This window comes from Notamacropus eugenii, chromosome 4 (assembly GCF_028372415.1).
Source record: "Notamacropus eugenii isolate mMacEug1 chromosome 4, mMacEug1.pri_v2, whole genome shotgun sequence".
Lineage (NCBI taxonomy): Eukaryota > Metazoa > Chordata > Mammalia > Diprotodontia > Macropodidae > Notamacropus > Notamacropus eugenii.
In genome coordinates this window covers 23,004,879-23,031,256 of record NC_092875.1, presented here as the reverse complement: position 1 = coordinate 23,031,256, position 26,378 = coordinate 23,004,879, and the positions used below count along the sequence as shown (strand labels likewise).

General features: G+C 46.4%; 1 protein-coding gene across 5 annotated transcripts in view; it reads left to right on the top strand.

Annotated features, from left to right (window-relative positions):
- Positions 1 to 18,412: 18,412 nt before the first annotated feature.
- USP30 (ubiquitin specific peptidase 30) overlaps positions 18,413 to 26,378 on the top strand; it is a 29,405-nt gene continuing 21,439 nt past the window's right edge. Inside the window, exons 1-3 of one of the 5 annotated variants that reach the window (XM_072600181.1) lie at positions 18,413 to 18,936; positions 20,436 to 20,487; positions 23,816 to 23,925. In XM_072600181.1, the coding sequence (XP_072456282.1) occupies positions 23,826 to 23,925 (100 nt within the window). In that variant the 5' untranslated portion in view covers positions 18,413 to 18,936; positions 20,436 to 20,487; positions 23,816 to 23,825. Of the gene's footprint in view, positions 18,937 to 19,661; positions 20,018 to 20,435; positions 20,488 to 23,815; positions 23,926 to 26,378 lie in introns of those variants that run through there. The other 4 variants (XM_072600183.1, XM_072600180.1, XM_072600182.1 and 1 more) reach the window with 4 other exon arrangements.

Here is a 26,378-nt window from a genome sequence, read left to right as displayed (position 1 = left end):
AAGCTGTGTAGGGCTTTAAAAGCCTAAACAGAGGCATTTGGATTTTATTCTAGCATCAAGTAGAATGGATTTGAAGGGAGAGACTGATTCTACCTTCCCCATAGGGTCAGATTCCCACAGGCATCGATAATTAGATGATATTCTCATAGAAGCTATTCTCATTTCCCAGACACCAGTGTCCTGTGGCAGGATCAGTTCTCTCTGATTTTAGATTTGGAGTCAAAGGACCTGGGTTCAGATGTTGACTTTGGCACTACCTTGGTGACCTTGGGCAAAATCACTTAACTTTTCTGAGTCGCCATTAGTCATCTACAAACTAACTACATAATTTTTTATCCTATGATCCTATGACTTGGATTCTGGAGCAGGAAGGGAGGTTGAGAGAGGAAGTTAATCCTCTTGTTGAAAAGTGAATTGAAAAACAAACCAAAAACAAAAAAAGAAAAGAAACAGCTATCCCCCATTGCCACATGGGATAGGTGTCAATTAATCTGTTTCAAAAGAAGCTCAGAGGGGAAAAGGACCTCTCTGAGCTCAGAAAGATAAGCTACAGAAACCGCATTAGTAATAACCATGATGTTCTCAGACAGACTGTCCAGATAGCCATAAAGTAAATAACAGGAAGGGGGTGAATTAAGGGCCAATAATTCTGTCAAGAACTTGGGAGTGTGTCATAAACCAGAAAGCAACTTGAGTGGTCTGAGTTACTGCAGGAACCTTGGGAAGGAATTACAGCCTGAGCTGGTCTGCTTTGGGTGAATCTTATCTCTACAGACTCCTGACTTCCTCCCCTCTCTATTTAACTTCTAATGTAACTAGACCTTCCCTGCTACAAAAGGATATCCAGTGTACCTCTAAAGCATTTAGTCTTTGACCAAGCAGCTATTAAATGCGTAATATTTACAAGACCTTATGTTTGTGGAGTTTAAGTGTACAGGTGTTATTATGCCCATTTGGGAGCTGGGCATACTGAGGTGAAAAATAACAATAGCTGTTGCTCTCAGGAAGCTTACATTTGAGAAAGAGAGACAGACAGACAGACAAAGCAAAGAGAGGAGAGAGAGATAGAGAGAGAGAAAGAGAGAAAGAGGGGGAGAGAGGAGAGAGAGAGAGAGAGAGAGAGAGAGAGAGAGAGAGAGAGAGAGAGAAACATCCACAAATAAGCATAATACAAAGAAGGATGGGATAGACACAAAAGAGAAATCCAGATCCAGTGCCCTAATACAATGGTAGGAGAAAAAGATTACTTGGAGAGAGAAGAGAGAGTAAGGACAGGTTTCTCAGTAGAATGTGATAGGGCTGGAGTTTTGGGGGTTTTTTTGTCATTGTATTACCAGCATATAGTACGGTGTCTTGCACATTGGAAATATCTAATAAATAAATGCTGTTTGGATCAAATGAGATAAAATAAAAACAGTTCGGGACTCAGAGGATGGTGTTGCTCTGAATAGTAACAAGGGAGTTTGGACGTGGGGAGGGTCTAGGAGGAAAGAATGAGTTCCATTTTGGACATATTGAGTTTAAAACGTTCTACAGGATACCCAGTTAGAGATGTCTGAAAGGCAAGATTAGAGGCCATCAGAGAGGTTAGGACGGGATAGGAAGATTTGAGACTCATCAGCAGGAAGTAATTCAATCATGGGAGCTGATGAGGTCACCAAGTAAAGTTGTATAGAGAGAGAAGAGCAGAGGGCCCAGGACAGGACTGTGCGGGATACCTAGTTATAGGGCATGATCTGGAGGAGGATCCAGCCAAGGAGACTGAGAAGCAGTGGACAACCTTGGAAGAACACTTACAAACATGAAAGGTTATCTGATTTATAAGACTTCAGCCTGTGTGCTGTAGTAGAAAGAGCATTAAACCTCAGGAGGCCTGGTTTCTAGGCCTGGTTCAGCCTATTTAACCTTAGAAAGTCATTTAACCTTCTGAGTCTCCATTTCATTAACTGCTTTGAAAGAGAGTTTGATGAAAAAGAGTCTTAAAGGTAAAGTGTCTGAATTGCCACTTCAATTCCATTCAAAAAGTATTTATTTAACAAGACAGTCTACTTTGTGCCTGGTCCTGGACGTGCCCCTGGGAATTCAGACTAACTGAAAATCAGCTACTGCCCTCAAGTTTATGTTCTATTTGAGGAGGCAGAAAACCAGCCAGCCAACATTTATTAAATCCCTACTATGTGCCAGACTCTGCACTAAATTCTGGGGATACAAAGAAAAGTAAAAGAGCTGCTCTCAAGGAGCTCACAATCTAATGGGGGAGACAACATGAAGACAACTGTGTACAAGCAATATAGAGACAGGAAAAACCAGAAATAATCAACAAAGAAAAGAGGAATTGGGAAAGGCTTATTTTTAAAATTTTCAAAAAATATTTTATTTTTTCCAACTGCATGTAAAAACTGTTTTTAGCCTTTATTGAGAAAGGCTTCTTGTGGAAGATGAGATGCCCTGGGCTGTCTGTGTGCAGGGTTGTGACTACAACTCCCAGTGTATCCGCACCTGCTGCTTCATCACTTGCCTATCGCCACAGGACTTTGAGACATAATAGTGAAATGGTAAGGTGATGTCATTCGATTCGTACATAAATTGGATTTAAGTAAGGCAGAGTTGCACAAAGTTGGAAGCCTCACTCTCTCCTCCAGAGTTATCATAATCCAGGGGCAGGACAGAGTCAAGATGACTGGTGATGGCTCAGGATGCAGGGGATGATCTTGGTGTCTTCGGTGTCTAACCAAGCTCTAAGTGCTCCACATCGCCTGTTTCATCTGCCTTCATGGCTGTTGGAACAAATTGTTCTCATCTGCCCATTCCACCAGAGGAAGTCTTCACAAGCTTGGGGTAGACATCCCCCTAACTCACCAATGGGTTTGAGAACCTTTGGTTACCCTCAACTTGGTTTGACCCATCTGCTGAAAGTTTACTAGGGTGTGGCTGCTGCACATGCTGCAGCTTCTTGGAGCCACAGGTGAGAGTTAGGGGGAACAGGTGGACACCAAAGGTGGAAAGAGCCCTGAAAAGGGCTCAGCAGCCATCACACCAAAGGTACTGGTACTGGTACTGGTCCTCCCTGAACACACCCTGTGGTAGATGAGATGTTAACAAGGATTTGAAGGATGCCAGGGGAGCCAGGAGGCAAAGAGGAAAAGAGAAAACACTCCATAGAAAACATTTAAATAAATAAATAAATATGACATATTTTAAACAGAAAGACATCGCTAAAGGTATCTGAAAGGGTTTCCTGTAACAAGAAGTGGCCCCTTGAAGGAAGCTGAGGTTTGGGAGGTGGAGAGCAGCCTATGGAATGGCATGGAGATGGGAAATGGGGTCCTGTGTACCAGGAATTGCAAGTAGGACAGTTGGATTGAAGTATAGAATGCCTGAAGGGGAGAAACATAATTTTTTTTTAATGAAAAAAAGGGAAAGGTCACAAGGAGCCAGATTGTGGAGAGCTCTAAATGTCAATGTGAAGATTTTATTGAAGATAAATCAGAAATGAAAATAAAATTGCTCTGAAATGATGATGTAAAATTACGAGTTTACAATTCTTCAAATCATACACAATTCTATAAAATGCGTTAGGTCGGGAGGGTGCTCATTGTCAGCCATTCCCTGATTAATTATGAACTCCCAAATCATTTTCAGAGATTGTAGGATGTGAGGGACAGGTAACAGATGTAGTGAATGTGAGTGGGCATCAGGGGAATGTTGGTGAATATTTAATACCCAGATTTCCAAAAAAAAAAATACAACAAACAATAAATCAAGCCCTGATTGATAGCATTCGTTGATTTCTGTAAGTGCTGACATTGACAAGTTAACAATCACCTGCTGAGCCCGTATGAGCTGGCTCTAGGTTGGAATGATGTTTGCAGCCATGTTGTCAAACGCTTTCAGTGAGGATGAATCAAGGTCCACCACTGTACTAATGGCAAGTTCTTCAATTTGAAAAGGCTACAAGACAAGACCAAAGTGGAGGGAGTGTTGGTGCATGATTTTCTGTTTGCAGATTGTGCACTCAAGGCAGCCTCTGAAGCTGAGATGCAACAAAGTATGGATCCATTCTCTGCTGCCTGTGCTGATTTTGGCCTAATAATTAACACCAAGAAAACACAGGTGCTCCATGAGCCACCACCACACCATCCATACGTGGAACCATCAGTTACAACAAATGGAGAAGTGTTGAATGCTGAGGATAAGTTCACTTACCTAGGTAGTGTACTTGCCAGGGATGTACACATGAACAATGAAGTTGACGCATGCATTGGCAGAGCTAGGTCAGTGCTTGGGAGGCTCTGAAGAAAAGTCTGGGAGAAAAGAAGTGTTAGACTGATTGCCAGGAAACTGAATTGCTTCCATTTGAACTGTCTCAGGAAGATCCTGAAGATCACCTGGCAGGATAAGGTACAGAACACTGAGGTAGTTGCTTGAACTAAACTGCCAAGCATTCAGACTATGCTTCAGGGATCGCAACTCAGATGGGCTGGCCACCTTGCTCAAATGCAAAATGTATGCTTACCATAGAGACTATTTTATGGAGAACTCACATGGAGCGGGTGGTCACATGGTGGTCAGAAGAGATACAAGGACACTTTCAAGGTCTCTCTCAAGAACTTTGGATTTGATTGTGGGACACGGGAGACACTGGCACAGGACTGCCCAGCATGGCGTTGCCCACACCAGAAAGGGTGCTGTGCTCTTTGAGCAAAGCAGAATTGAGACAGCACAAAGAAAATGTAGGATGCACAAATTTGGAGTATCCACCCCAAATGTTCACACGGACTATCTGTGCCCAATCTGTGGTAGAGCATTCCGAGCTCATATTGGTCTGATCAGCCACAGTCAGACACATCGAAACTTGGTTTTATCATTGTGATGTTATTTTGGTCCTCTTCGAGAACGAAGGACAACAACCAGCCTCAGACAACTGAGGAACTACAGACATAACCAGACGGGCTTTATTTGACAACCACTCTGATTATCCTAATCAGGTGAGGCATAAAACAGGATTCCTTACACTCATCAAAGATATTGTGAGGAATCCTAAAGTTCCAATGATGTCCGTCATCAGATAATGGTGTGTGAATGACATTTCTTAGCCATGAAAAAATATGGCCTACAGGATATCTGAGCCATGGTTAATGAGACTCAAATGGTCCTGCAGGATGGAAGAGATAGTATTACCATCTTTCCTGTGCCTAAGGGCAATACTGTCCCAACTTCTTAAATGTAGCTCTCCCTCTGGGCTCAATGGACCAACTTACACTATTCTGGCAGTTTAGGTTCTTTGCATTACTAAACTGATAGATGAGGGGAATGTTAAAGATAGAGCTTACTTACGTTTTAGCCAAGTGTTTGATAAAGTATGAAATGATGTGGGCTAGAGTAGTGGTCTCCAAAGTCCGGGCCATGACCTCAGGCTGAGGCTTGACCTCATGGGGGATGTGATCATTCAATCAGAGGGTGAAAAAATGATTTGAATGTTGAGGGGACCACCATCTTCCCAGTGTCTCAGACTCATAGGTGTCATCTTTAACTCTTCACTGTCTCTCACTCCCCACTCTTGCCAAAGCCCACTGATTTCACCTTGGTAACATCTCTCAAATACACCCCCTTCTCTCCCCTGACGTTGCCACCCCCCTGATGCAGACCCTCATCCCCTCACACCTGGACTATTGCAGTAGCTGCTGGGGGCAGGGGCGTGTCTGCCTTCCTCAAGTCTCCCCACCCCAATCCCTTCTCCACTAAGTCACTAAAGTGATTTTCTAAGAGCTCAAGTCTGACCATATCACTCTCCAATTTACATAAACTCCAATGGTTCCCTGTTGCCTCTAAGATCATATATAAAAATCCTCTGTTTGCCATTCAAAGTCTTTTATAACCTGGGACCCCCACCACCTTTCTAGTCTTCTTACCCCCACCCCCTGAGGGCTCTTCCATCCAGGAACACCAGGCTCCTTGATGCTCCTCAGTAGCAAGACACGTCATCTCCTCCACTCTAGGCATTTTCATTGGCTGTCCCCCACATCTCCGATTCTCTCCCTCCTCCTCTCTCTGGTTTCCTTCCAGTCCCAACTCAAAGTCCCTTTCCCTATCCCATTTGATTCCAGTGCCTTCCTTCTGTTCATTATCTTCTATTTTTTGTCTAGAGCTGCTTGCATGTTGTCTCCCCCATTAGAGTGTAAGCTTCTCCAGGGAGAAACGCTTGTTTGTCTCTTTTTGTGTCCCCAGCAATTAGCACACTGCCTGGTGCATAGCAGGCGCTTAATGCTTATTGATTGACTGACAGATCCTCCTCTTCCCCATAGCCATTCCTGTGCTTGACTACTACCACACTACTTACTAGTCTACCCCTTTCAACATCCCCTCAATACTGATTGGCTTCCCTGGGTGAAAACTGGGGAGGTAGAGGGGCTCAGGGCAGTTAGGTTACAGTTAGACATAGGCTCCAGCAATAGCCACAGAGGCAAAGTTCTTCATCATCTAGCCCCCCTTATTCCCACCCCCTGCCCATGACCACAATTATTCCTATGAGACATACAGCAGTGGCTATCCCAGACTCTCAACTCTAGGCTAGGCATTCGCCAGAGCAAGGCACAGAATGTGAACTCATTGAGACATCAACTTTTCTTTTTATCCCAGTGTTTAGCTCAGTGTCTGGCACAGTCTCTTAAAAATGTACTTTAAAATGTTTGTCACTTGACTCTTCGGGAGCATGATAACTGTCTTTAAGTATTTGAAGACTTGTCCTGGAGAAGAGAGCTTAGAACAGGGGTTCTTTTCTTTTTAAATTTTAAATATTTTATTTTTTCCAATTATATGTAAGAATAATTTTAACATTCATGTTTGAAAACTTTGAGCTCCCAGTTTTCTTCCTCCCTCCCTCCCTCTCCTCCCACCTCATTGAGAAGGCAAGCAATTTGGTGTGGATTATACATATGCGAAGATAAGAGTTCATGCCAGGCTAGGGGGTGTAGGCCTTTACTTCCGGCTTGTGAGGGTGCTGGATTGCTTGAGTTCTGGAGTTTTGAGATTCAATAGAGCTAAAGCTGAGGGTCCCACCAAGTCTAATACCAATATGGCAAGCCTCTGGGAGCTGATGGTTACTACCCGTGTCAAGGGAGATGAACCTGCGTTAAGCAGAAAGATGGAGCGGATGAAAACTTCCATGCCGAACAGCAGCGACTTTGTCAGGTCCAGTACTCAAGTCTCCTCACTCCAGTTCATTCTCCACTAAGTCACTAAAGTGATTTCCTTGCACTTCCAGCCCAGGTGGGATAGTAAGATGAAGAGGAAAAAGAAGACAAAAAAGAAGAAGGAGGAGAAGAGGAAGGAGAAGGGGAAGAAGGAGAAGGAAAAGAAGAAGGAGGAGGAGGAGGAGGGAGAGGAGGAGAAGAAGAAGAAGAAGAAAAAGGGGAAGAGGAAGAAGAGGGGGAAGAAGAAGAGCAAGGAGAAGGAGAAAGAGGAGGAGGGGGAGGAGAAGAAGGAGAAGGAGAAGAAGAAGAGGAAGAAGAAGAGGAAGAAGAGAAAGAAGGAAAAGGAGAAGAAGAAATAGGAGAAGAAGAAGGAGAAGAGGAAAAGAAGAAGAAGAGGAAGAAGGGGAAGAAGAGGAAGAAGAAGAGGAAGAGGAAGAAGAAGAAGAAGAACAAGAAGAAGAAGAGGAAAAAGAAGAAGGGTTTTAGGGTCTGTGGACAGATTTCTAGGTTATGTCTGTGAATAGATAGGTTCTACAGTTTTGAAAGTCTGTGGATAGATTTCAGGAGTGACACCAACTTAAATGGGAAAAATATCTCTATTTTTGATACCTGAAATTTAACATTTCCTTTCATTGTGCATTTTTTTTAAAAATTCTGAAAGGGGATCCATAGGCTTTAGCAGACTTCATCAAAGGGGTCCACTGCAAAATAAGGATAATCATTTATATGGTGTTATAAAGTTTCCAAAGTGCTTGGCAAATATTATCTCATTTTATCTTCACAACAAATCTGGGAAGTAGGTGCCATTATTATTCCCCATTTCACCAATGTTGAAACTGAGGCTAAGGAAAGTGAAGTGATTTCCCTAGGGTCACACACTTGCTAAGTATATAAGTGTAACTATATATGTATATACACACATGTATGCATATGTATGTGCATATATGTTTATGCATGTATATACATACACACATATATGTATGTAAAATAATATAAATATATATGGCTATGGGGTTGTTTTGGAGATTTTGTGTGTATATACATGGATATATATTTTGTCTTTTGATGTCTTCTGATTCACGCCTAAATGAAATTTAAGTGAAGCAGAGTTGCATGAAGTCATCAGCCTCACTCTCTCCTCCAGAGTCATCATAGTCTAGTGGCAGGACAGAGTCAAGACGACTGGCAGTGGCTCAGGATGCAGTGGATGACCTTGGCATCTTCAGTGTTTAACCACATTGCTTGCTTCATCTGCCTTCATGACTGTTGGAACAAATTGTTCTCATCTGCCCATTCCACCAGAGGAAGTCTTCACATGCTGGGGGTAGACACCCCCCTAACTTACCCATGGCTTTGAGAACCTTTGGTTACCCTCAACCTGGTTTGGCCCGTCTGCTAAAAGGGTTTACTGGGGTGTGGTCACTGCACATACTGCAGCTGCTTGCAGCCACAGGTGAGAGTTGGGTGGAACAGGTGGACACCAAAGGTGGAAAGAATCCTGAAAAGGGCTCAGGAGCCATCACATCAAAGGTACTGATCCTCCCTGAACACACTCGATACCATATATATATCTACCCTATATATATTTTACACACACACACACACACACACACACACACACATACACACATACACACACCTATGACTACAGGGCAGTTTTGGAGCAAGTTTTGTGTATATATGCACATATATATATATACATAATATATATGTGTGTGTGCATATGTGTAGTTTGCAAGCAATACATATATACACATAGGGCTATAGGGATGTTTTGGGGCAGACTTTGAATACATAGCCAACAGACACACACACACAGCTATAGGGCTGCTTTTGGGTAGGTTTATGGTTGTATAATTTGTGCTGCATTTTTGAATCTTAGAAGCAGCGTGCTGTACTGGCATGCATAGAGAGAGTTGACCTTGTAGCCAGGAAGCCCTGGATTCCAATCCTGCTTCTTAGAGCTCCCAGCTGTGTGACCCTGGTTAGCTCTCAATACTCCAGGTAGCCCTCTTAAGAATATAAACTGCAGAGATGAAGCTATCCTGCCTAAGCAAAGGGAGTCTGCTGTTTCAGAAGAATCCTAGATGAAATTCTCCCCATTCTGAATCCAATTTCAGGTGAAACACAGACAACTGAGGAGGAATGGGAAGCACAAGGTCTATGGGGCCTCCCTCACCTTACTGTCCTCTCAAAATTTCTCCAAATGCCCAGGATCAGGACATGTTCATATTAGGATGTGGTTACACAATCCACTTAGGTCATCTGGCTTGGGATGGCTCAGAACTTCTAGAATAACTGCATACCAAAGGACAGAAACCTATTTACAAATCCTATCAAGCACAAGTCATCATTTGTTTCCCACATGACCATCCCCCTGAACAGAAAGCACCTTGGTCCAATTCCCACACCTGTTTGTTTCAAGTCAGATTCTTGCTTCCAGCACCCAGGACAGTGACTTACACGTAGCAGGTGTAATTGTTTACTGCTGATTATGATGATGGTGATGATGGTGGTGGTGGTGGGGGTGGATAGAAGCAGGAGTGGGTCTAGAAGACTGAAGATGGACCAATGTGGTCTCCGTTTTCAAAAAAGTAGGGGAAAGGAAAGGTGGCTTCTGGAAGTGACAGACTGGTAAGTTTGACATCTGTGCCTGGTAAAATCACGAAAGGAATATTAAATAGAACTTTAAAAAGAGTTCAGAGTCTGTAGGAGCAGAACAGACTGACCTAGGACAACCATGCCAAATTTCCTTGGTTGAGAGGGTTAATAAAATGGGTAGAAAAGAGCCATGGACTTAATGTACCTTCAAGGCATCTTTTGACAAGGCATTGCCAAAAGTCTTTCCTGATGCTCTTTGGGACTATCATGCAGAACTACGGGCTATTGTTCACATTATTCTACAGTGGACAGGATATCTAAGTAAATGATAGCTGGTTACATTTCCATGGACTCAAAGTGCACTGATTAATGGATTGATTTCAACCTACTTGGTCCCCTCCACTTTCTGCAACTTTATCTCATATTATTCCCCTTCGTGGAGAGGCAGCAATAGTAGAGTGGACAGAGAATTGAATTAGGAGTCATGAAAACTTGGATTCAAGCCCTGCCTCAGTTTATTACTACCCTCATTATAACCTTGGGGAAACCACTTAACCTCAGTTTCCTCATCTGTAAAATGAGGGGATTGAATTTGATGACCTCTGAGGTCCCTTCCAGTGCTGAACTGGAGGACTGGCTGGCCACCCCCTGAATTACACATTCTATCTTTCATCTCTTAGAATTATGATCACAGATCTAGACCCAAAAGGAATCCAGGTTAATCATTTGGTTCAACCTAACCTTATTTTATAGGAAACTGAGGCCCAAAGATTTTAAGTAAACATTCCCAGAGCTGCATAGGTTATATAGTAAGGAGTAGAACTGGCATTCTTGGACCCACGTCATGCAGAGGCCAAATTCAGTGCTCTTTTCACTAGAATTCCACTCTCATATTTGCTTCAAGGCTCAGCTCAGGTGCTATCTTTTTCACAAAGCCTTTTCTGTTCCCTCCTGTTGTTAAGATCTCTCTTCCTCCTCCAATTTCCTTGTATTTACTTTGTTGATCTGTGGTGTACTCCTCGGGAGAGTGTAAGTTTCTTGAGGTCAGAGCATGTTTCATGAATGTCTTTTATGTCTAGTGGCTAGCATAGTAGGCACTTAACAAAGGCAATGGAATTATTTCGAAAGACTAGACAACAGGCTTATCAATTCTGCTCAGTTAATGTATCATGAGGCAGAACTGAGATTCAAGAGGACCTCAACAAATCTGAATAAATATAAAATCCTGAATCAAGGCTAAAAAACACAGAATACACAAATACAAAGACAGGCAAAGCCTGGTTCTTTGCAGTTCACATGAAAAAGAATTAGAGATTTTGGTAGGGACTTGGAATATGGAAACCAAGTTGAAAAGGAGTGACCTCAAAGACCTTATATTCTATGAGGGAGACTATATGTACATGTAAGTATACAGAGAATGAATACAAAAGAGAAACAGTGATGGGGGAGGAGGGTCTGGAAAGGCTTCATGTAGAAATCATCAGCTGAGCAGAATCTTGAAGGAAGCTAAAGGATTCTGAGAGATGTAGTTGAGAAGGAAGAACATTTCAGGCGCAGGGGACAATCAGTGCAAAGTTAATAATAGTCAATAAACATTGATTAAGCTGTGATATGCCAGGCATTGTGCTAAATGCTGAAAATACCAAAAAGAAAGGCAGGCCCTGCTGCCAAGGACCTTGCGATCTAAGAGGGGAAGACAACTCACAAAAGAAAGCTGAAAGGGGAAAGGAGGGAGGGTAGGAAAGGACTCAGTCCAGGTGCTCTGTGGAGCAGTCAGAGATGATTCAAGGTCGGATAATCAGGTGGATGGATGTTCTGACCCTCCCCTTTTAATGGAGGTTTTGGAGTACATGGCTCAGCCATGCAATTGGAAGGGCAGAGGCTATGGATGAGGTGGGAGTACCAAGATTCCATCTTGCAGGACAGGATCTCTCAATGATGCAGACATGTATAAGGAATAAGGTCTGGAGTGTATTGTGTGTGTGTGTGTGTGTGTGTGTGTGTGTGTGTGTGTGTGTGTGTGTGTAACCAGGTTGTGAAGATCTTACATGACAAACAAGAGGGCTTCACAATTAACTCCAGAGATAACTGGAAGTCACTATTGAATATGGAGTGGAGGGGAGTTGGTAACATGGTCAGATCTGAACTTTAGGAAATTAACTTTGGGAGCTGTGTGGAGAGATAAGAGTCTGCCAAAGTAATGAATGACATCTTGGGCTCTTCCCAGGCCTTCTTCCAGGCCCAGATTCTTGAGATTACTGCTCTTTTAGTGAGTCATCACCCCTCTGTCCACAGCCTGGGCCAAGCTCTTCATTCTTAGGTGGTGGAAGAGGCAGAGTCCTTTATCTCTAGTGGAGACTACAGTCCAGACACACCTGCCTGGACAGACCTGAGTCCTCTGGAGTTGCCCTCTGAGGAATCCCTTACTCCTAAGAGATAAGGCAGTGGGTGTCTTGTTTGCTCCTGGCTTCTCCCTTGGAGAGGTAACATGGTACAGCAGAACAGGAGCTGGACTCACTTAAGACTTACTCATCTGTGTGAGCTTGGGCAAATGGCATCACCTCTCTGGGCCTCAGTTTCCTCATCTGTACAATACACGGCTTGGACCACAGGCTCTCTACGGATAATGGATCCTTAGGTTGGAAGGGCCCTCAAAGGCCAAGGAGCCTGAGAGGAGGCAAAGGGAGGTTCAGCGTCTTGTCCAGATGTTGCCTGGCCACACCACGATGAGCTTGCCACCCACAGGACTTACCTTACAGAGGCTACTGCAAGGATCAAATGAGATCACATATGGAAAAAGGTTTAGTGAGCCCTAAAGTGCTATATAGGTCAGCTGTGACTGTGGTACCTGTGCTAGTGCTGGTGAGGATTCAAAGTTTAATTAAAACATGAAGTTCTTGCCTTTGATAATAATAATAAGATAGATTCATAAGACAAGTGGATTAGGGCTGAAGAATAAAGTGCTATGTAAGGTTTGAGGAGGAAGGTTTTAACTGTTTGGGGGCATCAGGGAAGATTTCCTGGAGAAGGTAGCATTTGACTTTGACTTTGAAGGGTGGTAGGAGTGAGAGAGACAGACAGACAGAGACAGACAGAGAGAGGGAGGGAGAAACAGAGACAGAGACAGAGAAACAACAAGATGGGAAAAGAGAAAGAGAGAGAGAGGAGAGGGAAAGAGGAAAAAGAGGGAGAAAAAAGAGGAGGGCAAGAGAGGGAGGAAAAGAGAGGGCAAGAAGTGAGAAAGAGAGGACAGAGAAAGAGGAAGGCATAGAAGTGTGAGAGCACACTTGGGATGCAGAGCTTTCCAGCTGGCTGGAATGTAGCACTCAAGGCAGAGAATAATATGAGACCAGTATAAGGAAGAATGAGAGGCAGCAAGTCATCGACAAGTGATCAATCTTGTCAAAAAGGCCTGAGTTTGAATCCTGCCTCAGATGCCTGCTATCATTTGTGCGACCCTGAGCAAATACAAACCGTCTCTCAGTTTCCTAATCTGTCAAATAGGGAAAGTAATTCCTCACTATGATCAGGAGGGCCAAATGAGCTGATATAAAGTACTTGGCAAACCTTAAGGCATTATACAAATGTTGTGAGCTCCTACATGAAGGCTGGTGGTGAGGGTAGGGGTATAGTAAACCATATTTTTCTAGGATTTGGGCCATCCATAGGCTTCCCCAGAATTCCTGCTCAAAGTGACCATGTCCCAAACAAGATGAAACCCCCAGTACTACGGTGGTTCCAGATTACAAAGGGCATCCAAACCCCAGCTTTGCCCCTTCCAGCCTTCATGACCTTGGGCAAGTCTGCCTACTGTGTTGCTGCATAAATTATTCTTGCTCAGCTTCTTCATTCTACATTCCTTAACCCATGTTTTCCCATATTTCTCTGAATTCCTTCCTGGTGTGTGGTTTCCTCTCAGAGGCCTCTGAGATCCTTTTTTCCTCTAACTCTGTGACCCCTAGATTAGCATGGTACTTGTGTGTAAAACCCTGGGCAAGGCACTGAGCTCCCTTATCTATAAAATGACCGGATTTCTACGGTCCCCCTTTGCCTCTATGTTTATGATATTTTGAGCCTAAGAGCCAACAAATGCCATATAAAAGAGGTTCAAATTTAGGCAAAGGACCAAAGGGACCCATTGAAGATTTCTGAGCAGATAGAACTACGCAGAAAGGTGAATCTGACAAAATTCCAGACTCCAGCTTTGCTTGCTGGCCAAGGCGATACTCACTGAGAGGAGGTTCAGCAGATTGAATTGCTCCTTTTAACAACTCTGAATCACTTCCTTTCTCAAGAAATTTCAGTAATTCCCCAGTTCTATTCTGAGGTTGCAACTCTGAATCCCATCTTAAAACCAAATGTTAAAGAATCTACAGAGAACCAAAATGCTCTTTGGGCAGTGTGTTGATCTCATTTGTTTGGTCTCTCCCCAGGAACATAAGAGCACATGCTTTAGACTGCATTAGCACATCAATAGCCATGCCTCTGAGACACTGACCCGGTGACCCCCTTGTCTCCTGACATCCAGAAGATCTTTCTTTCTGACTGATGTATGGCAGTACGGTGTAGGGGTGGCCACTCAGCGCACCACTTTCACTATAAATTAATAATACATCACTATTTATAAGAACATCTATTATTCAGTGGCAACTGTACTTTCACTGGCTAGACCACAGGTTTGTTGTGGGCACTAGCCATGGAAGATAATAACTTGAGCAGGCAGTCTGGTGGGGAAGAATGGGACCGAGATGTAGAAAAAAAATTGTCATCATGGGAGGGTTTTTATCTTTTGTTTACACCAGGTGGCATACCTGCTGGTGATCTGTGGGTGTTGGTGAACAGCTATAGCTAATTTTTGGCAAAGATTTCATTATAGTAGAGAATCTAGATATTTCAGATATTAAGCTTCTCCCAGATGGTCCCCTGGCAGGACACCAACAAGTTCATTGCCAAGTTCGCACTCAAAACTTTCCTGGCTCAGTCGCATTAGAAGTGAGCCTGTTTAACAAGCCTCCAATAGTGAGAAACATGCTCACCTTACACTAAGAACAATACCTGTTGTGAAATCAGGAAAGCCTTTATTAATCTTTACATCCTGAACGGACTGGTAGCTTCCCCAGTAAGGTTACAAGAAGACTACAACACGTGCACGAAGATGGGGTTTCTTATGCTGTTTTCTGAACTTTGGATCTCCCCCGATACCCCCGGCCATGTGACTCCATGTTGTCCTCTCTGATAGGCCCTTCCTCACACAGCTCCTTGGGCCTGCGCATTAGTTTCCGACCTCTAACCTGTCCATGCTAGGTCACAATCCTTATCACCTAGGAATGTGGCCAACAGAAGTTTCTTACTTCCCACGGTAGGAACTGAAGGAACTTGTATTTCACAGGCACCACCTTGTCTTTGAGAAGCCGAGGTCACCTGTACGCAGTTCCATAATTAGAAATATTAACATCAGTCAGCTGACTGATTCGTGGACTTCATTGCTGTCCTTGCATAAAGGTGTTCCTGGTTGTGCTCCCTTCACTCTCCATCAGTTCAGGAGTCTTTCCAAGCTTCTCTGAATTCCTCAGGTCTCTGTTCCATGCTGCAGTAATACTGTGTTACATCTTCATGCGACGATTTCTTCAGCCATTCCTGAATTTCAACTTTCCACCATCTTCTATTAATGAATCCTCCCCCGCCCCCCCTTCTCTTGCCAAACCTCAGACTTGGATTACTCCCATCATCCACCTCTTCTGCTCCTACTTAGGGGTTGCTGAATGAAGTTGTTGGAAATTCTACAACTGTGCTAACTGGTTACTGCAGTATCGAAGGCTTTTTATTCCTTTCTAATGGATAACCTGCCTTACTTTCCACAGAAACTATTTGGAAACTAATCTCCCCTCCTCACACCTCCTCCTCCTTTTGTTTTGGCTTAGAAACTTGCCTCTTACTTTGTTTAAAAAAAAAAACTAAGACTGTTCAACACAAGTAGCCTCTTCTCTCATTCTCTTCACTTCAAAACCTAGGACATCGTCTTCCATTCTCTCATTTAGTCCAGTCTCTAACAGAGATAGTCCTCCTTACCAAGGCCAACGTACCCAGTGTGCACTTGATCCATCTCCCTATAGTATTCTCCAGCAGATTGCATTTTTTTAAATTTTGTTTTGAGTGTTCTACAATCACTTCCATATAACTAAGATTTTTTCTCTCTCTCCCTTTCCTTCCCCCCTCTCCCTTCCTCCTTGACATGGCATACAATTTTATATAGGTTCTACACATACATTCCAATAAATACATTTTCACCTTAGTCATGTTGCACAGAAGAATTAAAATGAATGGGAGAAATCATAAAACAAACCAAAACTTAATACAAAAGAAAATGATCTGCTACATTCCGGCAGGTTGCATTTTTAATCACTCCTCTCTGGAACGTTAGAGCTCTTCCCCTATCAAATGGATCCTTCCCTACCACATTCAAACATTGACAAGTTTCCCCCATTCTTAAAAACAAACAAACCCAAAAGCCCATCCCTTTCTCAGTCAAATTCCTTGATTTGTCTTCACTTGCTGCCTCTCCTTCTATTCTTATGCACTTCTCACCTCTTTGAACTTAGCTTTCATTCCAGTACTCAACTGAAACTTCTCTTGCTAAAGTTACCACGATCTAATTGCTAAATTAGATCTCTGCCCCCTTCTCAATCTATCCGCCATATTTAATGCTGTTACCAGGGATCTGCTGCATACAAGGGGGTTGGACTTGACAAGAAGAGCCATATCTTCATCAGAGACTAAAGGAGGAAAGAATGGGGGATGATGAGAGTAGGGAAAGAGAGGAAGCTCAGGGAACTCCTCTATTTTCTCAGGCTTGAGGAGAAAGGGTTTGGAACAGCCTAGAGGGCAGGGCACAGGGGTGAACTAGGGAAAAGTGAAAGTTGCCTTTTGCCAGTGAGAGACCAGTTAGATTACACAATATAAATTTGTAATGGACCCAGGAGGCATCAAAATCCCATCTTGTGTTTTCCTTCATTTAGCACAGGTGGTACAGGAAGAGACCACTGAGTTTCCCTGATGATCCTTCCTATCTCTGTTGTTTTACATCCTAAGCTCTTCCAGCACTGACATTTTTAAGGCCTGTCCCAGCTCCAATATTCTCTATTCTAAGTTTCCTTTGCAGTCATTCCACATCCCACCCCCTACGTCTCTTGAAGCCTGGTGGGTGCACTCCTAGGGCTCCATCCTAGGGTACTCTCATCTTTTCTTTCTATATTTTATCTCAGCTTTCTCAAGAACTCCCACGGATCCCACCATTCTCTTTATGCAGATAACTCCCAGATCCAAATGGCCAGCCCCCACCTCTCTCCTGAGTTCCAGTTCTGTATTTCCAACTGCCTGATCTCCTGGATGTATCTCAAACTCAACACATCCAAAATAGATTTCATTATCTTCCTCCCTAAACCCACCCACAGACAGCTAGGTTGCCCAGTGGATAGAGTACCAGGCTTGGAGTCAGGAAGACTCATCTTCCTGAGTTCAAATCCAGCCTCAGACACTTCTTAGCTGGGTGACCCTAAGCAAGTCACTTCACCCTCTTTGCCTCAGCTTCCTCATCTATAAAACGAGCTGGAGAAGGCAATGGCAAACCACTCCCGTATTTTTGCCCAGAAAATCCCAAATGGGATCACAAACAGTCAGACACTCATTCTATTAACTTCTCTATTTTCTTAGAAGGAATCTATTCTTTCAGTTACTCAGGCTAACAACCTAGGAAACATCCTCAAATCTGCACTCTCCCTCACCCCCACATATCCATTGGGTTGCCAACTCTGGTCAATTCTACCTCCTCAACATCTCTTGCTACTCAAGCCCTCACCATTCTAGTTGGAGTTCATCACCTCTCCCCTAAAGTATGTGAGTTACTCCACCCTCACCACACATCTCTCCCTTTTCCAATCCATCCTTTTCACAGCTGCCAAACTGATATTCCTACAACACAGGGCTGACTTTCTCACCCTCCTAGTGGGGGGGAGGAGCAGTAGTCGTGGGGGGGAGGGCTCTGAGAGGGGAGCGGGGGCAGAGGGTGCGGAGCTCTATCTTTTCTAAGATGAAACATAAAGTCCCGTGTTTGGAATTTAAAGTCCTTCACAACCTGGTTCCAGTCTTTCTCTGTGATGATTTCGCCGTACTCCCAGTCCCTTATTTCTAAGCTGCAGCCAGACTAGCCTCCCTACTCGCTCTTCCTCTGCACAGAACATTCTTAACTCCCTGCTTTGCACAAGCTGTGTGACCTCCACACCTAGACTGCTCGTCACCTCCAACTCTTAGCATCCCTGGCTCCCTACCTCCCCCAAGACGCCTTCCCTGGTTCCTCTATTTATTACCACTCCTTCCATACAACCAAATCGCTTTCCATTTGCTGGTGTGTGAATGTTACATTTCACCTCAATTCCATGGGATACAATGTAACTGGGAAGCCAGCAGGGGCCCTGCACGCAGATACTTAGTAACTGGATGGCCCCGCCCCCCCGCGGGTCACTTCACTTCAGGCTGCCTCCGTTTCCTCAAGTCTCCAACGGAGGTGATCATAATGAGCTCTTTGGGTGGTTGTTGAGGTCACATTTGCAAAGCTTAAAGCTATCAATGCTAGATATCATTAGGTGGCAAACGGACCTATAGCTCTAAAGTTCGAGACTCTGGGGCTCCTCCCAGTGGTGACGTCGGGGCCTCCGAGTCTGCGCAAAGAAAGCTCTCCAGTCTCGCCCTCCCCACCCCCACCCCTGAGCGTCCTCTTCGTAGCAACGAGCTCTCGAACCTTCCGGCGCGTGCGCGTGCCCGTTGCTAAGGAAGGTGGGACTAAAGGAGGCCGGAAGGCGGTGGTTGCTGTGCTTCGACTTTCATCCTCCGGCAGAAGCCTGCTTCCGGTCCGTCTCTGTCCCGAGTCCCCCCCACCTCCCCCGGCTCAGACTCGGCGTCCGCTCCCCTACGCTGACAGAGCCGAGCCCTGCGGGGGCGGGGGGGGGGCTCGGGGAGCTCGGCTGGGCGGGGCCAGGGGGCCCCCCTCCGAGCAGGCCGGGGCGATGTTCAGCCCCGGGGCTGAGGAGGCTGCGGCGGCGCTGGACCGGAGCCTGCGGCGCCTCCTGCGGGCCGGGGCCGCACTCAGGTGAGTGAGGCTGGCCCGGGACCGAGGCCTGAAAGGGCCCGAGGGCGCAGCCGCGGGGAGAGGGGAGGGGGGCGTGAGGGCGTGGGGCGGCCCAGGCCGGGGCGGGGGGGGGGGGGGGGGGGGGCGGAGGCGGCCTGGCTTGCAGGCGCAGGGGGCGCTGGGAGCGCTGGGAGGGGGGCGGGGCAGAGGGCGCTCGGCGCGCGGGCGCAGGAGGCGCCGGGTGGGGGAGGGGCAGGAGTCCTGGGGGCGTTGGGAAGGGAGCGTGGCCGAGAGGCGGAGTTCGGAGGAGCGTAGGGGGCGGGGCCAGGAGCACGCGGTGGGAAAGAAGGGGCCGGGCGCAAGGGGCGCTGGGAGCTCTGACTTCGTGCCCCGCCCCTCGATTGCCTTGTTTGGTGAGGGGGCTGGTCCTGGCTCTAGGAGGTGGATCGGGAGGACCCGGGTCTGAATCCCTACTGTGCCACTTAGTTCATGTGTGTGACCTTGGGCAGGTCACTGTCCTTTCCCCCCAGCCAAGGGGAACCGGACTTGAGGCTCCAATGCGCCTCCCCCATTAATGAACTAACATTTCTGAAATGCTAGCGGGCCCCAGGCATGAGCATTTATATAGCACCTACTGTACACCTGTTTTACAGCTATGATCTCATTGGACCCCCACAGCAACACTGTGAGGTGGTGCTGTTATCCCCAGTTTAGAGGCAAAGGGGTGCAGTGACCTACCCAGGATCACAAAGCTAATCCGTGTTAGTCTGAATTTAAACTCAGGTCTTCCCGGCTCCGGGCTTGGCCATCTGTGTACAGTGTGCCCCTTTCTAATGGAGACCACGTGTAAATGTCCAGTTATATCCCAGAGGTATTGAGATATAGAGGAAAGGGCAGTCCTCACCGGTCAGCCAGCATGTGTTAAGCGCCTGTTGTAGACATGCTTCTGGAGAGGAGGGGCCAGGGGTCTCCCTGACAGGGGGAGCTCCCTCTTCCATAGTGGATGGGCACCTTCTCTGCAACTGCTGGGTAACCTGCCTGTAGTCACACAGCAGGACTTGAACCCAGCTTTTCCTGCACACTCAGAGGGGCTCAGTCCCAGGTGAGTGGTCAAAGGTGGCCCTTGATGGAAGGAGAGATGCCTTTGGGGGGAGGGCAGAGGTGTGCCAGCCTGAAAAGTGCCCAGGAGCTCCCCTGGGGGAGGGGCTGCCTTTGGCCTCCATCAGTGTTCACTGACCGACTGATAGACAGGTGTTCCCCTTCCCCTGGCTTTTGGTCTCCAGGACACAGCCAGTGTCTGAGGCAGCTCTGCCCATGGAGCCCACCCAGGTACTCTTTCCCCCTCCCCACACAAGGTTCATCAGCTGGGGGACTTGGGGTCTGTACAGCACCCTCCACTGTCCAGCCTCACCCCCTCTCTCCTAGGGAACTGCAGCAGCCTCCTTTTGCTGGTCTCCCTGTCTCTGGTCCCTGGCACAGGCTTCTGTGGCCTCTGACCGCCATCTCCTCCTCCTCCCCAGGGCAAAGTTGGACTTCACTCCTGGAAGCTGCCTGGCCTTGATCCCAGAGACGGTGGGCAGAGTCCCCTGGCTGTGCCAGCCTCCCCTCTCTCCCCAGTCAACTCCTTCTGCCTCTGCCTGCCCTCTTTAGAAGGAAAGCCCCTGGAGGGGCTTCTCTTTGTATACTTAGCACTTAGCCTAGGGATGGTCATACACTCAGTACTTACTAAAGGTTCTGTCTGTTATTCACCCTGCACACTGCTTCCAAAGTGATTTTCCAAACTAAACCCAAGCATGTGACTCCCCTCCTACTGTGCCAGGGCTTTCCAGTGGCCACTGGGATAAACTCTAAGCTTGGCTGTCAACCTCTGAAGCCTTGGCACTGTTTGGTCCCAGCCCAGCTTCTCACTAAATGGGCCTCCCCTCTCTTCCCATCTGCCATCTCTGGGCATCAGCCTTTGCTGGGACTGGTGGCCTTAATGATCTGTCTCCCTGCCTCTGCCTCTCCATTCACTGTCTTCTTTCTGCATGAAGCCAGTGAGTGCCCTCCCTCCCAATTACCCTGTGTTTAATGACTCTATTTATAACTGTCTATGTGTGCCATGACCTTGTGCCTCCTATTAGAGTGGCATCAGTGCCTTGAGGGAAGGGAATGCTTTGTGTCTGTCTTTGTATCTCTGGAGCCTGGCAGACTGCCCTGCACACAGCAGATGCTTAATAAATGCAGGTTGGTGTTACCTCACCAGGTATTGTGTTAAGGGATGCCAGGAGAAAGAAGGACACCCTCCAGACTCAACCAGGAACTTTCTAGCAGAGAGGTTGGGCAGCAGTGGAGGCGTTATTACCTGAGGAAGGGAGGAGAAGGCATGGGGGCAGGCACCACCAGGCTGAACACACAGAGGTGGAAGATGGCATGTTTGCTTCAGGGCCAGAGCAGGACCAGTTTATCTGGAGTGCGGCATTCTTGTCTGGGAGCAGTACAGATGAGTCTGGAGCCATGGTGTGGGTCTCTTTTCATTGCCACATCACTTTTGATCTGAATCTAGACCTGGCTAACCATATAGGGCACTGCATAGCTAAGCCCAGGATGTGGCGGGGCAGGGCCCAGGGCCTGGCCAATTCTGCCTCACTTTCCCTAGCATTAGTAGGCTACAGGGATTTCCTTCCCACTGCATGTGAGGGAGGTGTCTCTGAGTCACAGAGAGCGAGGTCACTTGTAATGAAAGGACCCTGGATTTAGACTCCAGACAGATGCCCAGTCCCAGCTGTGCTGATCACCAACCGAGGAACCTCAGGAGGGCCAGAAGCAGCCTCAGAGATCATTGAGTCGCATGCCCTAATTTTTCAGATAAAGAAATTGCGGGTGGAAGAGATGAAGTAACACAGAGTGGCAGAGCTGGCATTTGAACTCAGGTCTTTGGTTCAGGCCCTCCAAGGCACCCACTGCTCTCATCCAAGGCCTCCCCTTGAGGGCCCTTCGCACTGGGGCCTATGATCCTACCAGCCACTGGCCTGGGGTCATTTGTGCAGTACTGAATACAGTTGCTGCTTCCTTCCCAGCAGATACTGTTGGTCATCATGGTTGATGAGCAGGCAGGTTTTAGAATTCCTGGGATGTTCATCATGACTGTTAGTGAGGTGCTTTTCGATTCATGGAGGAGTCATTTGACCTAGAGAAGAGTCTCGTGGAAATGCATGCTGACCTCCGCCTCCCTTGGCCAGTCATGCTTTCCCGTCCCCTCCAGGCCCATCTACTAGCCGGGCCTCAGTTTCCTTCACCATGTTACCACCCCAGCTCTCCTGGCCCCCGATCCCAACTTATCTATCTCCCTGAAGGGTATTAGATAAGTTTGGGGCATCTTAAGCATATTTGCTGGTGAAACTACCCTACAGGGCAGCCGGACTCATGATTGTGATAAAGCCTAATCTGGGCTCGGGAGGGCAGGTGGAGCAGGCTCCCTGATTGATGTCCCTGGGCTGTTTGTCCTTTGTCACAGGGGCAGGTACTTGAGGTCGGGAGCTTTTCAATAATAAATCTTGTGTGAGCCAACATTTGAAACACTCCCACATCACAGACAGATGGGGGAGTACGTAACAGCCCAGATTCGTTCACTGCAGAGGCTCCTGGTAGTCATCCAGTGACATGACCACAGCTGCCAGAGTCCCTTAGGAATGAAGATGGATTTCTCTGGTATCAAGTAACAATAGCGATTGATCAAGGAAATCCACTTACGGAGCCTCTGTCATGTTCCACATTCTGTCTGTATTCCCAATTTTGGAGATTAAGAGTTTGATATTCTTATGTACTTTTATTTACGTAATCGTTAAGCAGAGATACCTGCTACTGTGTTTTTTAAAAATTGACTAAATTACCTGAGTGTTCTCTTTCCCTCCCCTTTTTCTTCCCTGTCTCTCTCTGTCTCTCCCCCTCTCCCCCCTCCCCCTCTTCCCCTCTGTCCCTCTCTCCTTCTCTCCCTCCCTACCTCCTTCCCTCCCTCTCCTCTCTTCTCTCATTCTGACGGTGACTGTGAATGTAGTTCAGTTTTTATACCGTGTCCCCAAAATACCCAGTAGTTCTCTCTGTAAATATTTGGAGAACCTTCTGTATTATTGATCTAGTTGAAAAAGTTAAAATGCTGAAGGAGAGGTTTGCATTGTCCAGAAAGGAGCAGCTGTGCTCTCTCCTTTCCGAGTGTTTCAGAATATCTCTGGTGTGCTGACATCTGAAAAGGTGGTGTTGTGCAGTGGAAAGGGCATAGAATTTGGAACCAGAGGACCAAAGTTCAAATCTCAGCTCTACCCTTGACCACCTTCATGTGCTTGGGTGTGTTGGGCCTCAGTTTCCTTGTCTGGAAAAAGAGGGGGTTAGATCAGGTGGCCACAGAGCTCTAAGTCTGGCATCAGTGGAGAGAACACAGGACTTGGAGTCAGGGAGACCTGTGTGACCCTGGCAAGTCACTTTACCTCTGTTGCCTCAGTTTCCACATCTCCAAAAGGGGGTAATACTAGCACCTCAGTGTTGGTGTGAGGATCAATGAGATAACATCTACAAAGCATTTTGCAGACCTTAAAGTGCTCCATAAATGCTGGCTGTTAGTAAAGTAAGTCTGTGGACAAAACTTGGATTTCAGTTAACCAAACCATACAAAACACAGCATTATCTTCAAGGCAGTAATAAGCCCCATCCATTTCCTCCCATCTGGCAGTTTAAATGAGGCCACTTTCCCCTAGTGAGCCCATAGGCTGCCTCTCAAGGTGTGGCTCCCAGTTTTGACTTTGGGCGTCTGGTCGTCCGGGTGCCAGTGTGTTCTGCATGTGTGGCCCAGCTCCTTGGCAGTGGTGCTGAGCCCTAGGCCTTGCCTGCTGATGGTGGAAGATGGCCCTCTTCTCTCTTCTCTTAGGTATAAGGTGATGAAGAACTGGGGAGTCCTTGGGGGGGTTGCTGCGGCTCTGGCAGCAGGCATCTATGTGCTTTGGGGTCCCATTACCGAGAGGAAGAAGCGCCGGAAAGGTAAGAGATGGGCAAGTGTCCTGAGCAAGAACCTGACCTGGCAAACAAATTCTTAAAAAGTTGGATGTGTTGGGTTTTTGTTTTTCACAGGCAGTTGGTTTTGTCTCTGACTGTAGAGCTTGGATTTTGGATTCTAGCCAGTTGTTTCAAGGAGCTGACAAAAGGAAGTAAATTTTTAATGACTTGTTACAGCATTTATATACTCTTGTAAAAAAGTCTTTTGTGTAAGGTAGTTACATTACACTTGAGTCTGAAATGGGCTTTTGAATGAGACTAGCACATGATGTAGTCGTCCACTTCTTGCATTAATTTGTCATCTTATATTTCATATTATTAGTTACTGAAGTGTGCAGGTATGGGCTTGATGGCTGATGCAGTCATTGGTAAAAGTTTTATGTTGTCTCTTTTATGAAAGTTCTATAATCTTACAAAAACTCCTGGTTTATAACTATCTACCACACTGTGCTACCAGGGGAAGCATTGTTGTAGAATGGCCAGAGAATCAGCCTGGGTTCAAATCCTACCTTTGACACAGACTAGTTCGGTGACCCTGGGTGAGTCATTGGATGTCTCTGTGCCCGGGCAGCTCTCTAAGACCTTTGAGTTGACATAAATTGCCACTCTGCCTCAGTGAAGGGCTTGCCTTACCTCAGAGTTCTCACTGCCTGTGCAGCCCTGGTCCTGCCCTGTCCTTTCTGTCTGTGGGCATCATTTTGGAGCTACTTTGAGCACATTCTGTTTCTTATGGTCATAGAGAGTCCTTCTGCCTTCTGTCCCCTGCTCGTGACCTTTTATCCATCCTTGGAAGGGTCTGGCTGAATCATTCCTGGGTCATCTCTTTCCAACGTTTGAAGTACAGTTGTCATGTTGAAGACCTGCCGTGGGGTCTCGGCCAAGCCTGTGAAGCCCAGATGAGCTTCTTTCTCCTGCCTCTCTAAACAAGGGCCCCCCATGACCTCCATGGTGAGGGCTCTGTCCAGTCTCCACTCATAGACTTGGGACAGCTCTGATCATTAGGAAGATTTCCCTGAGAAAAAGCCCAGCTTCTGTTTTCCTTCATTTTCTACCCTTTGCTGAAGCTAAGTTGAAATCCCAGCTCTGTCACCCATGTGATCTGGAGCCAGTCACTTAACCTCCTGGACCTTGGCCTCTTCATTTGTAAAATGGGAGTATTGAACTAGAGATCTTTTGAGCCCCTTCTGTCTCTTGGTCAGTAATTCTGTGGTCTACGCTAATCCTTTTCATTTTATGGACGAGAAAACTAAGGCCAAAGGAGGGGCTTTACTTGCCCAGGGTCTCACAGTAAGCAACAAAGTCAGGATTCAGTCATGCAACCTCCCAGGTCCATCCTTTGGGGACAAGTGAAGCAGTCTGTGGCCTTTTCCACATGATGGTCTTTGAGATGGTGGAAGGCACAAGGCCCCATCCATCTACCTGAAGTCTTCTCTTTCCTAGGATGTCTTACTCAGATCCCCTCCCCTGTTCCTCACATGGCATGACCCTCCATCCCCAAGTCATTCAGGATGGCCTCTGGTATATATCACTCATCAGTGTTGGGCCCAGATCAGGCCATGGCCAGTGTCTTTCAGATCTCTTTGGTAAGAAAACACTCACTGAACCTATGGTATGTGTGGGAGCAACTGTATCCCAGGCCGTTGTGAAAGGAGCAGCAGAAGAATGGGGAGCAGCTGCCCTTTGAACTCAGTCTTGAAAGTGCCTCCTGATTCCTTTAGGAAAACATTCTCTTCGATTAAGGTCACTGTATCTCTGAATGGGAGAGCTGGAGGGGACCCCTGAAGCCATGGAGTCCAGTCTGTGCTGTGGAGTTTCAGCCTTAAAGTTAGATTTATCTGTTGTTAGACCCAGGGCCATGATCTAGTCTGAAGGAAGCTAAGAGGAGCCCAGAGGTCTGGGATAATCTCTGGAACCATCAGGAAAACCCAAATTCAAATTCAGCTTCAGACACTTATTAGCTGTGTGACCCTGACAAATCACCTCAGTTTCTTCAGCTGTTAAAGGAGGAAGATAATAATAGCACTGGCTTTGCAGGGTTGTTGTGGGGGTCAAATGAGATAATTTGGGGAGGGGGGTCAGAAGTAGGTGCTTTTGTTGTTTAGTCATTTCAGTCATGTCCGAATCTTGATGACCCCATCTGGGGTATTCTTGGCAGAGATACTGGAGTGCTTTGCCGTTTCCTTCTCCAGGTAGTTTACAGATAAGGAAACTGAGGCAAACAGGGTGAAGTGACTTGCCCAGGGTCACACAGCTAGTAAGTATCTGAAGCCAGATTTGAATTCAGATCTTCCTGACTCCAGGCCTGGATTTCTCTATGTCACCACTTAGCTGCCCCTATATAAATGCTTAGAGAAGGATCAGGATACCCAGAGAAGGGAAGTTACCTGCGTGTAATAAATGTCAAAACCATACTTTAGGTTTTTTGTTATTGTTGACAT